Raw genomic sequence first — 17381 nt, forward strand, 5'->3', positions numbered from 1 at the left:
CTACGAGTCGGGCTTTGAATCTCTCAACTGACCCATCTTGCTTTTGTTTGATTCGAAAAACCCATTTGCATCCAATTAAGTTCATATGAGTTTGGTAAGGGACAAAAGACCAAGTGTTAGTCTGATGAAGGGCATTGATCTCTTCATGCATAACTTGGAGCCAATTTGAATCTTTGGCAGCTTGGTGGAATGTGGTGGGAAGGGATGAAGTGTTAACTGAAGAAAGAAAAGCTGAATGAAATGGATGTTTGATTTGGTATACCTTTGGCTTGAAGATACCAACTTTGGATCTGGTAGTCATTGGGTGAGGAGGTGGGAGTGGTTTGGGTTGTCGTCTAGAAGTTTGACGAGGAGGTGGCGTAGAAGGTGAATCAGATGGCGGTGACCATGGTGAGGAAGGAAAGAGTGGAGGATTAAAAGTAGGAGGTTCGATTGGTGCTTCAGGGGAAGATGGTGTAAGCGAAGTCGATTGGTGTGAAGGAATTTGATGCGAAAACAGAAGAGGAGCTGGTGGAAAGATTGTGGGTGATATAGTGGTGTTTGAGAGAGAAGGTTGAGATTGTGTGTTTGAGAGAGAGGATTGAGATTGTAGGATCTTGAATGGGAATTGAGATTCATCAAACACGACATGCCGAGATATATAGACTCTGCCAGATTGAGGATCAAGACATCTATAACCCTTGTGATTAATGGCATAACCAATGAACACACAGGCCTTGCTCTGAAGATCAAATTTGTTACTGGTATAGGGTCGAAGCCAAGGGTAACACACACATCCATAGGCTTTCAGGAATTTGTAGTCAGGAGAACAATGTAACAGCTTTTGAAGTGGACTGATGTTCTGAAGGGTTTTAGAGGGAAGTCTATTGATCAAATAGACAGTTGTATGCACAATTTCTGCCCAATATTGATGAGGTAATCCAAATTGGGAGAATAAAATTCTGGTGAGTTCAATGATGTGTCGATGTTTTCTTTCCGCCAAGCCATTTTGCTCAGGAGTATGGGGACAAGAAAACTGATGAGAGATGCCATGATCGGCAAGAAAACTAGCAAATTGATTGCTACAATATTCACCACCATTGTCCGTTCTCAATGTTTTAATGGAGAGATCAAATTGTTTCTCTACTGAGCTCTTGAATAGTTTAAAAACATGGAAGACATTGGTTTTGGAATGAATGGGGAAAATCCAAGTATAACGAGACCAATCATCGATAAAAGTAACATAGTAATTGAAATTGCTCAAAGATGTTACAGGTGCAGGCCCCCAAACATCCGAATGGATGATTTGAAGAGGAGCAGTATTGTTACATTTGGAAAGACTAAATGGTAATCTAGAGCTTCTAGCAAGCTGACAATCCGAACAAAAACTAGACTTGTTCTTGGTCTTGGATGCAGGGAGTTGGAAGGTGGACAAAATGTGGTTGAGCACCGGAGTGGAAGGATGACCAAGCCTACTGTGCCAAAGAGAAGAAGAAACAATTGAGGTAAAAAGAGCTGCTGGAGGGGACGGTTGATGAATGTGGAGATGAATAGGATAGAGGGCTCCTTCAATAGGGCCTTGAAACAGAACTTTCCCCGATGTGGAATCCTTTACAACACAAGAATATGGAGTAAGAACGAAGTAACAATGATTGTCATGAGAAAATTGATTGACGGAAAGTAAATTTTGTGAAGCAGATGGAACATGAAGAATGTTGTTAAGTTTAAGGACTGAACCAGATTGAGCAGAGGACCCAATGTTTGCAGGAGTTGTAAAGGACGAGCCAATGTGTGTGATTGGGAGCTGCTCACCATTTGCAGTTGAGACATTATCAGGGCCAGTGTATTCTGAGGCAATAGACATGGTGGAGAGGTCATTGGTGATGTGGTTGGTAGCACCAGAGTCAGCATACCAAGTGGTGACAGAGGCCGGAAGAGATGGTGGTTGTGGTGGAGCTTGAGTAGCATAGTTTGCCTGAAATCGAGCAGGTGGTGCTCGTCCTTGAAACGCATAATTCATGCGTTGGAAGCAGTTGAGGGCAATGTGATTGTTACGGCCACAGATTTGACAGCGAACCCTTGGACCACCAGAGTTGAAGGAGGGACGTGGTGTGTGGGATGGTGGTCTGAAAAATGAGCGTGGAAGGGTGTTGGGGTTACGTGGCTGAAGTGGGCGCTGAACATTTGGGTGTGGTCGTGGACCTCTGGGTCGAAAGAAAGTGTTGTTATTGGGCCGAGCCGGGTTTTGGTGCTGAGTAAAAGCAGCAAAGGCTTGAGGTGGGTTAGGGTTGAGATGGGGATTGAGGGATTCTGTTCGGCGAAGGAGCTCAACCTCCTTGCTAAGAAGAAAGCCATGAAGCTCTTCAGGTAAAATTGGGTCTGCTCTGACTCTAATTGAGGTTGCAAATGCATCATAATCTGGTGGGAGACCATGGAGAGTGTGAGCCACGAGGTCAGCGTTGGCAAGGGGTTCACCAGCATGAGCGAGAGCATCAGAGATCTCTTTCAATTGTTGGAGGTATGCCTGCATACTTGAGTTACCCTTCTGGAGAGTTTGAAGTCGACGGCGGAGCTGTAAGACATGGGAGCGAGTTGTGGCCGCAAGTCGTCGCTCAAGGGTCACCCACAGAGATTGAGCTGTCGTTGTGCCCACTTGGAATGGAAGAACAACATCAGAGAGGGTAGCAGTCAATCATATTCGACAGGTACGATCTCACTTCAACCACTCTGTATATGCCGGATTGATTTCGGTTGAATCTGATAGAAAAATGGGAGGGCAAGGTTCTGTGCCATTAGCAATGCCAAACATATTGTATTGTTGTAGGATGGGAGTGAGAAGAGATCTCCATAGCACATAATTGCCCGTGTTCAATTTGATAGGCACAAGAGACGAAATTTGTTGAGGGGTAATAGTTGGATTAAGAAGTTGGGCAGTGACCTCAAGAGAAAGTTGAAAAACTGGTGGTGAGGTGTTGTTCATGTTTGGAGGTGTATTTGGTGGAGTAGGCTGTGGATTCGTTGCATCAACCATATTGATGGTGAAGGAATGAAATACGGGTGTACTGATGTGAGAGAGAAAGTGTGTTGAGTATTGCAGAAAGAAGAAGAGACAAGGTGTTTATGAAGAGAAAAAAAAAGGGATATTGAGTTGTTGAAGTAGAAATAGAAGAATTGAGGAGTGGAGTAGAACAAAGATTAATGGGTGAATGAACTTGAAGAACGGTGAATCAGGCCGTTAGGCATCATAAAGTAATCTGGGGTTCACATCCAAAACCAATTGGCAATGGATGGAGTGGCCCAAACCCTTATAAACCCATAGGCAAGGTCCCATTTTTCCCATGTGGGATGACATATATTCTCAACACGCCCCCGCACGTGTGGCGAATTTTCAAGCCATACACGTGGACATCTTTGGGTGACGTGGAGCCCGTGTGGCCGTTAGGCATGCACACGTGGGTAACTAGGCTCTGATACCATGATAGAAATGCATAAATAAACAGAGTAAAAGCATGATTGAGTGACTAAAATTTGTTTGAGAACTTTGTGTTTCATTCAATACTTGAACTTTACAATCTGGTGTGTATTTATACAAGCTAGAGTGCCTTGTGAAGGCTGTAATGTTCCTATTGCTATTCATCTGTGTATTGACACTTGTGTGATCCTAATTACATCAGTACTATGGCAACACACAGGTCTGGTCTCTGCTACATCTGTTGCACCATGGCAATGTGTCTTTTGGCTTTGTTTTGCAGAGTTGTATTTTGTCTCTGAGCTCCATTTGAGTTGTGCAGGTTATCCTTATCCGGAGCTTGTCTTGTTGAGCATGCTTTGGTTTTGATTGTTTTTGACACTTCAGCAGCTGACTGGTTTGGTGATTCATCTTCTACTTTGTCCAGGTCAGTGATGATGTGTGAGTTATGATGCATACTGTCAACACTTTGTTGAGGGTTTTGTTTTCTTCTTTATCGTTAACAGTTAAGTATATATTGCTTGAATTAGTTACATGTATTCATTTAAGAAGCATTCTTGCTTACATGTATGTTTTAACATGTCTCAGGAATGACGAACTCAGTTTATCATGGGGCTCTGCAATTCAGGTTTGAGCATATTCGCTTGGTGTCTATTGGCTTGCTGGTGAAGTTGTTCAGGGGCTTAAAAATTATCAGGTATATATGAAGCTATATTCTATGCTACTTGGGTGCTGAGAAGTGAAAATTACAAAATACCAGAACTTTTTGATAGTCTTACGTACAATTGCATGTTTACAGGGTCTCAAACTTGATATTGACCGGTTTGATCTCCAGAAAGTAAAATTATTGGCCAGGTAAATATATTTGTTATTGCCTCCTCTATATATATTCTTCCACAATCTGATTTTGGTCTTAATATAGTTATTGATCTTATGTTGGTAAAGATGAACATGAAATCCCTATATTTTGGTAACAGATGGATTCAAGTTGTAGTTTCCTATTTTCTCCTCCATTTAATTGTGAAGGAATGATATGTACTTTATAAGTTTATATATTTTTATTTCTTCTGTTCTGTTCCCAAAAATCTTGATCATGCTCTGTGCATTTGTGACAGGATGTTGCATGTTCAATTGATGACAAACATACATGACGTTTCCACATTAACTTGAATGTAGAAATTTGTTTGCAGTATATCTTTCATCTGGAAACTTTGATTTCATAAATCAATCGACATCTTTACATTTTTAGTTGGAGGCAATTATTGCATCATGGAAGATTAGTTTGTGCTATAAAAATGTATATCCATATATAGATGAATAGCCGAGTTTAATTTTTTTTGTCTATATGATGCATTGGAAATTGTATTAGCAGTATACGTAGAAATTGTGTATTAATCATGATGCAGTACAAATTAATGAGAAATTGAGATCTAAACATGGTCTTTGATCTTTCATTCTTTCATATATTGCTGTTTGTATTTAGCTCCAATTCGTTGCTTTTTTTTTTTGGTTCATTGTATGAATTTTTTGCATGATAATTTGCCAGGTACACATTTGAATATATGGTTTGGTTTTGGAGTTCAGAATTTTGTATATTTATTTTTTTAAAGCAACTTATGGAAATCGTACATGAGTTCTCACACAAGGAACACCTAGCTGGTTATTCTAGTAGCGAAAGGAGTGTCAATTTGAAAGTGCGTACACATTCGTTTACCAGAACATTGATCTATTTGGAATTTTCATTAGAATAAGGAGCAACTGATATATTTTTATAGAGTACTGACAGGAGCAAAAACGAAAAAAAGATATTTACTCCATTGTTTTCGTTAAAGACGCAATTTGGTATAAGTGCTACGAAAAATATAACTGCTCAAGTAGACTTTCATGATGGTTGATGTTCATCATTGTGAAACGAAAATTCTAAACAGCCTCTTCCTATATGCATGAGAGACTTCTTTTTTTCCTTATGAAACTAAATTGAATGCGTTCAATAAACCAAATTACCAAATTGATTCAGGTTCAAAGAGATTGCTGAGACCAACACAATCAAGTATCAATTTATTAACAATAGAAAATCACATTAACATGTCCAATGAAAAAACATATTCGCACGCGCGAGCGCGCCCTTCCGCACGTGCATGGCACGTGCAGGAAGGCTAGTCTAAATATAATGTCAAAGCAATTTCCTTTCAGAAGAATATATTGGTTGGTTTCTCGAATTTGTGTTTGTGGCTCACACCTCACGCTAGCAATGGAGGCAGGCTAAGTACTTCTGATCGAGGTCAGGTTTATCATTACGATCTCCATTAGGGCGGAAATACATGTATAACAACTCTATTATATTGCGCGTATTAAGCCAAACAAAAATTCTACTATACACACATGTATAGCATATACACAAAATCTAACGATGTGTAAGCCATGCATATGTAGCGTTCCTCTCTCATCACTGGGTGTCAGATTTATGTGTGTATGACATACTTGTGTCTAGTAGAATTCTTGTTTGCGTATTTGCACTATCAAATCTCGTCTCTCCAAGATTGTTACATTTGCGGGGGCACTAATGTTTACTTGGTCCGTAACTAATCAAGAAATTTATGCTCAATCACCCTTCGATGTAAATCTAATGGTGGAAATAATTATTTTTAAGTTGAGTTGTTCCGTTTTCTACACTAAGATTTACATCCAACGGTAATTGAGCATACTTTTCTTGTTTAGTTACTAACCATGTAAACACCACTGTTTGCGGGAGTAGTCTAACACTCCTCCTTAATTACCATTTTTAGTCATTATTTTACAATTGTCAACGTAATCAAGATTTAATATATAGCACAATTAAATGTTGGGTTCTTGACCCAAAACACTAAAATGAGTCAAAATTATCCCACTTTCCCCAGCAACAGCCCACTTTCCCCAGCAACAGATTTTTATTTCTACTAACCCGATTTAAAGTAAAATAACTATTCTACCCTCAACCTAATTAATAAATAACTACATCATTGTCCATGCACTCTCTCTCATCCCTCAAGTATATAGATTGATCTCTCTCTCCCCAACGTCATCTTCGCAACCGCCGTTGCCAACTACTATTGTGCCTTCCTCAGTCCCAGCCCAATTCTACTGGAATTTTTGAGATTCGTCGGCGCCGGATTCAATGTCAAGGTATGCTTTGCTTGTCCAAAGGAGTGGTTGGAGTCATTCTTTGAAGCAAACAAGCTTCCTGATGGGCACTTTAAACCTCAGGTGTTAATTTGATAAACAAAAACGATTGATTGTTAATTGTTAATTTTGATTTTATAGTGAAGTTAGAAAAACAAATGACAGTGCCAGACTTATTAATTTTCTATGCAAGAGTTGGACTTCTCTTTGAATTTTTATTGGTGTATCATTGCAGACGACTGAGAATGTTCTTATAAAGATAAGGACATGAGCGTTTCTGATCTACTTTGTTTGCTGGAAGTTCTTTTCTTTGCACATGTGGGTGAATAGTTGGAATGTAAACTTTTCAATAATAGATACTAAAAGCTCTTTTTTTTTCTTCAATAAACTGTGGCAGAAGTCCGAGAAGGAAAGAAAAAAGAAAAAAAAATTATCGGGGGGCAATAGAGGTCTGTTAAAGGTCTATTGGGGGACAATAGACATCTATTAGGGGCAATAAATGTTTTGAATTGATGTAATCTCCTCATTTTTTTCGTTAATCAAAGTTTTATTTGTCTAATTTTAGGGAGATTAGTTCCCATTCCTACAACTGAAATGTCTATTAGGGGGCAATAAACCTCTCCGGCTCCATATGAAATCTCCGACAACGTCTTTGGGGACTTTCGGCGAGGTTTCATAAACTTTTATTTTTTCCCAATAAAAGTCTATTGGGGGGCAATAGAGGTTTATTGGGGGAGCAATAATGGTCTATTTGGGGGCACTAAACCTTTCCGGCAACCTATGAGATTTCTGACGACCTCTTTGGGGACCTCCGGCAAGGTTTTCAGAGAAGCCCGATGGGCGGCGACGGTGAACGGATTCTGGCGATCGGTGATGGGAGTCCGGCTGCCGGTGACCGAACTCCGGCGAAGTCTCCTATGGTTTCTCTCTCTTCCACTCTCTCTCTCTCTCTCTCTCTCTCTCTCTCTCTCTCTCTCTCTCTCTCTCTCTCTCTCTCTCTCTCTCTCTCTCTCTCTCTCTCTCTCTCTCTCTCTCTCTCTCTCTCTCTCTCTCTCTCTCTCTCAACTCCCATTCTTCTTCTTCACAACCCTCTTGTTCACTTGTTCTTGTTTTGATCCCATTATACATTGTTTAGATGAATGTATTATTATGTTTATTCCACCGATTCAAAACAACAAGGTTACAGGGCATTAGAAAAAGGATCTGGCTGGATCATCAATCAGCAGTAACCGAGACTTTAGTAATAAATCCATTCCCTGACTTATTCATATTCAGATCAGTGCAATTAATTAGATTAGTGTTGGTGACAATTTCGGCATCAATGAGTCAACGAAAGTTCTGTTGAAATCCAAGTGTAAAGTCTTGGGGTTGTTTTCTTCAAGTGGTCGGGCTTATCTTTTCCTTCGATTAGTTTGACAACATAAGTAGCCTCGGTCTTCTACCTCATGTGACTAAAGGTATGGCCTCAGTGGTCTTGTGTCTAGTCTTGGTCATCCACCTCTTGTGACTAAATTAATGAAGATACAGCCTCGGTGGTCTTGTGCCTGGTCTTGGGCTTCCAAGCTCCTATGTTGGGTGAAAGTGATAGAGTTTGGCCTTGGGCTCCGTTGACTTGATATTGGGCCTCTCAGCTGCCTTGTTGGGTGAAACTGATAGTTTGGTCTTGGGCTCCTTTCGCCTGATGTTGGGCATCCAAGCTCCTTGTTGGGTGAAACTGATTGTTTGGTCTTGGGCTCCCTTCGCCTGATGTTAGGCCTCCAAGCTACCTTGTTAGGTGAAACTGATAGCCTCGCCTCGGGCTTCCTTCACCTTAGCGCTTGGTCGTGATGTTAGCCTTTTGTTTTCTACCTAAATAGCAGCTATGCATATTATCCAAAAACAAAAGAATTTTTTTTTTTTTTTTTTGAAACAAAGGTTCATTGCATTAGATGACCAGCCAAAAAGCCAGAGTCTAACATACACTTAAAGACAGAAAAATAGCGGGGTATTTACCCCACTCCTATCTAAGTAATGTAAACTCATTACAAGTCGATTTTGAGCCCGCTTTGGAAGTGAACCCATAAACAAAGAACAACTCCGTGTCTTCTAGGGAAAAATCATTGACTAGCATCCCCATTAGCCAGGCATGCAATTGCGGTACCAACAGAGAGCCACTTCCTAGCAAACAAATAGGAGTCAGTTCCTCATCCATAAGCCGCTTCCTCCAGTCCAACTCAAGATAATTACCAATTCCGAAGAACCATGATCTGAATTAGTACTGGCACTTTAAAAAACCTTAAGCCCATAATGTGGGCCTAGGTTTATAGCCCAACAACCCAAGTTTGAGCTCAGGCCCAAAAGCCCAAGCGCAAACCCGAGCAGCCAAAACAGCAGCCCTAGCCCCCAGTAGCCAAGCCGCCGCTGCCGCCGTCCAACCTTCCGGTAGCCGTCCGCGACGGAGCTTGGCCATGGTGACCTCAAGCTGCAAACCAAGCAAAGTCTCTGAGCACCTGCAAGTCTGGATCCACTGACGAGGAACAACGTCAGCCAACGCGCCGCACCTCCAAGTCGGAATCAGGAGACCAGACGAGCCCCTGCACTCAACACCGGAATCCAACCTCGCACGGACCCGATAAGCACACCGCGATCGTGTCGACCTCTCCGATCCACTGGTCTTCCTCCACCACCGAAAAACCCTCGTCCAAGCACCGAGATTTGGAATCCGACCGGCCGACGAACACAGCCCTCCCCGAAGTCGTCTCTACCAGTGACAAGAAGCCCTATCGCCGCTATACCAACGTGCAACCTCAGGATCCTCGGCCGCCGCTCTCTGCTAAACCCTAAGTCTACAATTGCACCTTCTTTGCTCTTGTTTCTTTTTGGAACTTCTCAATTCTGCTTACTACCCTGTACTTTTAGGGGTTCATCAGTTCAGTCCCTGCACTTCTAATTTAATCAAAAAAGTCCTTGCACTCTCTAATTTCATCAAATCGATCCAATCCGTCACCACTCCGTCAATTTTCGGGGAAAATTTTGAAACTACCCATCTGCAGTCACAACACTGATGCGTCGGCGGGCTGCCTAGCGATGGGTAGTTTGGGAATTCTCCCTGTGAGAAGGTCCCATGTCAGCATTTTAACAGCGAAAATTGACGGAATAGTGACGGATTGGATCGATTTGATGAAATTGGAGAGTGCAAGGACTTTTTTGATTAAATTAGAAGTGCAGGAACTGAACTGATGAACTATTGAAAGTACAAGGTAGTAAGCAAGATTTAATCCAAAGAAAAATCTTGCTGCTATTTCATCATAAATAATAGTAATAAAAATATAAAAAATGAAAAAACAAAAGAAAGTCTAGCAGAAGAAGAAGACGTGGAATAGGTAACTACCTCTAATGCTAACGATAACAAATCCCCGTTGCCCATGTCTTTAATCTGTCTCACGTGAAGAAAAGATCGAAGGATCTATTCCCTTAGCATATATACCAGCACAAACAGCCAACCCTGTCACTCCAAGCCACCATGAGACCTCATCATCAGCTTCTTCCCCAGCCCTCCAAGTCAAGCCCACCAGCCGTAGAAGACCCCGCCGGATCCCACCGTCCACCCGCCGCCGGGTCAGTGGGCCTTCTTGGGCCCAGGAAGAAAGGGACCAAGGCTACAACAAGTGTTCGTGCGTGGCTGCTGATTGACTCCGAAGGCAACTCTCAAGTTTTGGAGGCCGGAAAACACGCCATCATGCGGCGCACGGGTCTGCCGGCCCGGGACCTCCGGATCCTCGACCCGGTTCTGCGGTGCCCGTCGACGGTGCTAGGGAGAGAGAGAGCTATTGTTATAAACCTGGAACACATCAAGGCCATCATCACTGCCCAGGAGGTCTTGCTGGTCAACTCCGCTGACCTTTCTGTCACGCCGTTCGTTGACGAGCTTCGACGTAGGCTGGTCCGCCATCAACAAGCAACCACCATAGCTTCGGTTAGCAGTTTATCTCATTCTTATTCATCTAGCTTGTGGTTTTCTATCAGAATCTTTTGTTGCTTTTACTTTTTTTCCTTTAGAATAATGTTGGTAATCCGGCCTCTAGAATAATGTTAGTATGGTTTCTCGAAGGCTCTAAACTTTTTGTCTTTCTTTTGTATCTTAGATTTCTTTTGGCTACTTTAAAGTATGATTTAGGAGCTCGTACTGAACTACTGATGTATAATCAATCATTTGCAAGGATTGCGTTTTTTATCATTCGGTTTTTGCCATTATGTTTGAACTTGGCATTTCATATATGATGGATATGATCATATCTCTCCTCTTCCATTTGTGTAAACGTTTATGTATAGGAGGGTAATGATGATGGTCATACAAAGTTGCATGATTTGGGAGAGTCGCGTCAGAATTCTCCAAGTGGTCAACATGATGGAGTAGGGAAAGAAGTTGTGAAGAAGCAATTATATGGATCAAAGGTTCTTAGCTTTGAGTTTGTAGCACTGGAGACTTGTCTTGAGGCTGCTTGCACTTCCTTAGAAAATGAAGTAAGTATATACAAATCCCTTTGTTTTATGTACTTCATTTATAACTTCATGGTTCTCACCGAAGCAAAACTACATCACTGTTTTCATTTTTAATCTGTTTGGGTTTAAAAACAGGCAAAGGGATTGGAGAAAGAAGCTCATCCAGCTTTGGAGAAGCTCAGTTCCAAGATTAGTACTTTGAATTTAGAACGTGTCCGCCAAATCAAAAGCCGCTTGGTTGCTATATCAGGACGTGTCCAGAAGGTACTTCACTTGATTAATTGGGCTTTCATTGCATTTCTTCGGGGTTCTACTAAACATGGCAACCGATCAAAGTTTTACACTAAATGACAGTCACTTAACGAAACATTAGAAAAGTACTGTTTTTTGTAAGTTTGGAATTTCTGGGTGCCATTTTTAGTGAAAATTAATCCTTTATGTGTGTGTGTGTGTGTTCTTTTTCATGTGAATGTGTATACACATGTTGATTGGCAGGTGAGGGATGAAATAGAACATTTGCTAGATGATGATGAAGATATGGCTGAGATGTATCTGACTGACAAGCTTTCTGTTGAGTCAGACCTAGAGAACTCTTCTGCTTCATCCATGAATGAGCAGATGAGAGATGAAATGGATGATGAAATTCATCAAGCAGCAGAAGTGGACGACAGGCACGTAGCGAGCTAGTAATCTCTCTCTACGATTTCGAATATGAAAAGTTTGAAAATCATGTAAGAACATCTCTAGTTTCTAAATCTGCAGGAACAGCGATACTGGTACAGGTACAAGCAAGCAGCTTGATGTTGAGGAGCTAGAAATGCTTTTGGAGGCATACTTTGTCCAAATTGATGGCACACTAAACAAGTTATCCACGGTATATCTGCAACTCAGATCAGTCTAGTTAATCCTAAAATGACTACATTTCCAGACCACTTTTAACGAATCACATCCGATTGTTAACATGTCACACGGTACATTAAATGTGGTCTCCGTATTTAGCATTATTAATCTTTTACAACTGAAAGTCAACTAGTTTTTCTGTCTCTTTTTTTCTTTTGTTTATGATGATCATGACTTGGAATTTCAGCTGAGGGAGGATGTAGACGACACAGAGGATTACATCAACATAATGCTGGATGACAAACAGAATCAGCTGCTGCAGATGGGAGTAGTTTTATCCACAGCAACACTTGTGGTGAATGCGTTTATCGTTGTTGCCGGGATCTTTGGCATGAATATAGGGATCGAACTGTTCCATGAAGAACTTAAAACAGGAAATAAGAAGTTCATGTGGACTATTGGTGGGAGTTCCATGGCGTGTGTATTCTTCTTTGTGATTGCCATTGCCTGGGGTAAGCATATGCGCTTGCTGGATATCCCATCACTGTTCTTTGTTTGCTCAAGGAGAATCAGAAAGAATTAAAGATGGTTTGCTTAAGTGATTTTCTTCACTCACATTAGGGAACATACAGAATGTCACAGACAAGATAAAATCTTTAAGGAACTGCAATATATTATAAACACGCACTAAATATATTAATATTCTGAATAACATTCAGATAAGAGTAGCATTATGCCATAGTAAACAGAAGATCATTGCTTATAAGTTCACTTGAGAGAATCTAGGATAACAAGGTTACGAAGCTCCACACTAATACGTACTCAAATGATTGATTACAACCTTCAGAAATTAAGCCACACTGACACCGTCAAGCTAGGGTGAAGCGGATAGGTAAGTGATGCGGTTGGGCGGATTTGGATCAAGGGGGGCAGTAAAAGCAAAATCTCCTGTTGAGACCTTCCAGCCGTCACTAGAGAGTGTCATCCCATAGCCTTTTCCAGCCAACTGACCCACACAAATTAAATTCCACACACAACCCGGAATATGTTTCACATCACGTAGAATCCATGTGGCATTACTGGACAGTTTGATGCGAACATCACCCTTACCCACAACATCTATTGTTTCACCAGTTATTGTGCGGACCTTGCCAAAATTGCCACTAGTATAGTTCTCCAGAATCTCCCGCTGTTGTGTAACATGATAGCACGCTGCAGTGCTAAAGATCCATGACTCCAATGGACTATCCACGCTCTGAACTGGAGCTTCTTGGTTTGCTTCAGTGGGATTAGTTGCCCCAAACTTGTTCTTTGAAGCTTTACCATCTTTCTTCATCGGTCCTGTCTTCCCACAATGCCCTGATCATTTGAAAGACAAAAAATTAAGCTTCCCCCAAATTTCTATAACCATTCTTCACGTAACATGTACCAAAACCAAATTCAGAAAATCCATTGATTTGATTACAAAATAATATTTGGTATCTAAAACGAAGTGAAGAATAAAAAGGAAAAACATATTAGGGGAGAAACAGAGACCAGTTGTTAGAAAGACGGCATACCTGCGGCTTCCATTCTTACTCTCTTTATAAAATACCTGTTTGGTGTCAATCAGTTAAAGTAGGATCAGAGAGTTTGCAATTCATAAGCTGTCTCCATATACTAAGATTACAGAGTATCAAGATAAGTTAAAGGTTCTCATCCTCATATGTAAAGGTTAAATCTTCTTTCAAATTTATTAGATGAACTACTCCATAACCCACTACCCAATTAACAATCAGCAAATAGCAAGCAACCAAACCTTATCATCAAATCGGCCTAATCAAGATTTTTGCCTCTGCCAACATTAAAAATATTAAACAACTTGTTTCAATTGTTTCCCTAACGAAGTATAAATGAAGCAGTGTCAACTACATAACAATCTTCACTGAACAACTTACTCATAAACAGTTGCCAAATCTAAAATCAATGAACAAATAGAGAAACACTAGTGCAAAGGAATCATTCACAGAAATAGACCAACTTATCTTAATCCATATGAGATGATTGTGCTGAATCTGAAACCGTAAATATTCACTGACTTCACCAAACGCAGATCAAAAGTTGGTCAGAAAGTTACCTTCGGCGGCGAGACGGTAGAGAGTCAGTGTTAGGGGTCCAATCTGAGAATGCAGAAATCAAATGAAAAACAGAGAGAGTGAAAGGAAAGTGAAAACTGGATTTCATATATTCGATCATTTCTTAATGGGGGACAAGCCAACCTCAAACAGCTAAGAGACCAACACGTGTCTCTAGCCAAAATTATCTACCGACACGTCACACGATGAACGGGAACAAGGGAATTTACCTTTTTTTTTTTTTTTTTGAGAAGAAACAAGGGAATTTACTTGCTATAAAACTATAGGGGAAATGATCATTTATCTAATTTCAGCTTAAAAATTGTCCACTTGCTCCACTAACAGTTTTTTAACCTCATTTACCCAAAACACTCTAAGGGATTATTTCCCTAATACCCAATTAATTCTTTTTTTATTCTTTTTATTTATTTTTGGGACACTTTTGCCTTCTCCTTCTTTGTCACTTAGAGAGAGAAGTGATAGGAGACCTTGCCGGAATCCGACGACTGGTTACCGGAATCCGGCTACCGGACCGGTGACCGGATTCCGGCGTCTGATTTTATTACCCCCCAATAATACCCCAGTAATCATATTATTGCCCCCCAATAATCATATTATTGCCCCCCAATAAACATATTATTGTTTCCCAATAAACTTGTATTGGGAATCAATAATTAGTGAAAAATGAAGTTGTTTTGAATTTTGAAAGCTTTCGGAGGTTTATCCAAATAAATAATTTTATTATTGCCCCCCAATAATCTTATTATTGCCCCAATAAACATTTTATTGCCCCTCAGTAATCTTATTATTGCCCTCCAATAATCATATGTTTGCCCTGAAGTGAATGGCATAAACTCCCAAAACCAAAATGAATACACTACAGACGCAATTGATCAATTTATATGTTCAATTGTACACGTTTACTTTTTTTTTTTTTCCTTCCTCATTCTCGGAACTCAAAGTATACCAAAAAAAAAAAGTGCTCTGGGCACCCATCAGCGTGTGAGGCCGGCTGGTTTTTTCACCGGTGCTTCCCCGCGGCGGTTTGGGGGTCGCTTTGTTTCGGTTTTCACGACAGCGTTGGCTTCCTTGATCTGCTGCCTGTGCTCGCTAGGTTCTTGCCTCCGAAAATGGCTGTACTTGCAGATTGGTCGGAGTACTTGCAGATCGATCAAATCCTCCTCGAAATTCTGGCCAAGCTGCAGGAGCCGGATCGGAAGCCGAGCTCGCTGGTCTGCAAGCGGTGGCTGAGCCTCCAGGGTCGGCTTGTGAGGTCTGTGAAGGTGAAAGATTGGAGCTTTGTGGAATCGGGTCGGGTTATTTCAAGGTTTCCGATCTTGACCCAGGTTGATCTGGTACTCGGTTCACTTATCTCAGACCGGATTTCCTAGCTTGAGAGAGAGAGAGAGAGAGTCTGAGACGAGTTGAGAGAGAGAGAGAAATCAGTGAGGGGGAGGAGAGAGAGAATAGATCAAAGAGGGGAGGGGGGAGAGAGAGATGATTGTAATTTAATAATGGGTCCTTGACCAAAAGCCCCAAAATGAGCCAAAGTTATCCCACTTACCCCAGCAACAAATTTTTATTCCCACTAACCCAATTTAAAGTAAAATGACCATTCTGACCTCAACCTAATAAATAAATTACATCATTAATCCACTCTCTCCCCTCTCTCTCTCTCTCCAGCTAACACAGGCACGCAACTCTCTCTCTCTCTCTCCTCTTCGCCGGAGAAAGTTTCCCGGCCACATGGCCTGTAATTCTCGAATTCTAAGGCAGATCCTTCATTATCGCCACCTCGCGCCTCATGTCCTCCGCACAGAGGTGTTACGTCGGCGAAGGTGCAGATCCAATCGAGGCGGCGCCATCGATTGTGCAAGGTAGGCCGGCGGTAATTGTGAGGTTCACGATCGAGCTTAGTGAGAAGCCCAATCTCCGGCACAACCTTTCCGGACAGAAGGAGATTGTAACCCCAGTAAAATGGTTGAAATGCTTACCTGAAGTTGAAGATGGCACCCACCACTGCCGATTCGCTGCTCCTTGAGTCCTTGGTATTATTTCCCTTCAAATTATACAATTTCGTATCAGAAACTCTAGTCCAAAAAGCAAAATGGGTCTGTATGTGTGATAAAGAGTCATTGAGAGATGGAGGAGGAGAGAATTAAGCACCTTTGACTGACTGGGTCAGTGGGTTTTTGGAAGCCATTTTTGATTTTGTTTTTGTTGCTTACGAAATAGGGAGGCTTTAGAAACTTAGTTTTTTGTGAAGCTTTTGCTGTAGAGGGCCAGAGGCAGTCTTTGAGGTTTCTATTGCTATTAAAATGTCAAATTTAATGCATTTTGTTGCTTCTGTTCGTGACTTTTTATTTTTTTCTGGATTTGATCATCTTCATCATTAGGTGTGCAGCGGTGCATTATAATTAATACAAAAGAGGTCGCCATGGTAACCACATGAATCGAATACATGTCAAAAACTTGGTCACTTTGAGTCATCCAGTGACACAGACCTTGCCATAATATTATTTTCCTCCTTTCTTGTCCATCCAATAGCCCACGAACAGACATAATTTGATATGAGTTGCAGAGATTACATGACTATCCTTTGGATTAAATATTGTAGATTTGATTAATATTCATATTTGTTACCTAGGACAAAAAAGAAATCGAGTATTAATATCCATATTTGGGGGCAATAGACGTTTTGAATTAATGTAATCTTTTCATTTTTTTTTACTTAATTACAGTTTTATTTGTCTAATCTTAGGAATATTAGTTCCTATTCCGGCGACCCAAAGTTCTATTGGGGAGTAATAGACGTCTATTGGGGGGCAATAGACGTTTTGAATTGATGTAATCTCCTCGTTTTTTTTCTTTAATCAAAGTTTTATTTGTGTAGTTTTAGGAAGATTAATTACCATTTTGGTAATCTAAACGTCTATTGGGGGGCAATAGACGTCTACTCGGGGGCAATACATGGCTGATAGTCGTCTATTGGGGGGCAATACATGGCTGATAATCGTCTATTGAGGGCCAATAGACGTCTATTAGGGGGCAATAGACGTCTATTAGGGGGCAATAGACTATTGGGGCAATAGACGTCTATTGGGAGGCAATAGATGTCTATTGGGGGCAAAAAAAACTTTCCGGTGAGATTTGCAGCAATTTCCGGTGGGCGGCAGCCGGTGACCGGAATCCGGCGAAAGTTGGCCGGATTCCGGCGACCGGTGACCGGATTCCGGCGGCCGGTGACGGGCTCCGGCGAAGTCTCCTATAGTTTCTCTCTCTTCCATTTTCTCTCTCTCTCTCTCTAAGTAACAAAGGGGTGAGGGGTAAAATGGTAT

At 41.3% G+C, this 17381-nt stretch overlaps 1 protein-coding gene across 1 annotated transcript; it reads left to right on the forward strand.

Annotated features, from left to right (window-relative positions):
- Nucleotides 1–10037: 10037 nt before the first annotated feature.
- Nucleotides 10038–12527, forward strand: LOC133728118 (magnesium transporter MRS2-3-like). Its single transcript, XM_062155520.1, has 6 exons — nt 10038–10562; nt 10919–11110; nt 11225–11353; nt 11585–11760; nt 11852–11963; nt 12177–12527. Exons 1-6 carry the CDS (start codon nt 10110–10112, stop codon nt 12510–12512), a joined length of 1398 nt encoding a protein of 465 aa, XP_062011504.1. The 5' UTR covers nt 10038–10109; the 3' UTR covers nt 12513–12527.
- The last annotated feature ends 4854 nt before the right edge of the window (nt 12528–17381 follow it).

Source organism: Rosa rugosa, chromosome 2 (assembly GCF_958449725.1).
Source record: "Rosa rugosa chromosome 2, drRosRugo1.1, whole genome shotgun sequence".
NCBI classification, from domain to species: domain Eukaryota; kingdom Viridiplantae; phylum Streptophyta; class Magnoliopsida; order Rosales; family Rosaceae; genus Rosa; species Rosa rugosa.

Excerpts from the sequence above, each read along its gene's own strand:
- LOC133728118 (XM_062155520.1), top strand. The coding sequence starts at position 10,110 with ATGAGACCTCATCATCAGCTTCTTCCCCAGCCCTCCAAGTCAAGCCCA. Across the intron at positions 11,111-11,224 it reads GCACTTCCTTAGAAAATGAA|GCAAAGGGATTGGAGAAAGA; the intron begins GTAAGTATATAC and ends GTTTAAAAACAG. Across the intron at positions 11,964-12,176 it reads CACTAAACAAGTTATCCACG|CTGAGGGAGGATGTAGACGA; the intron begins GTATATCTGCAA and ends TTGGAATTTCAG.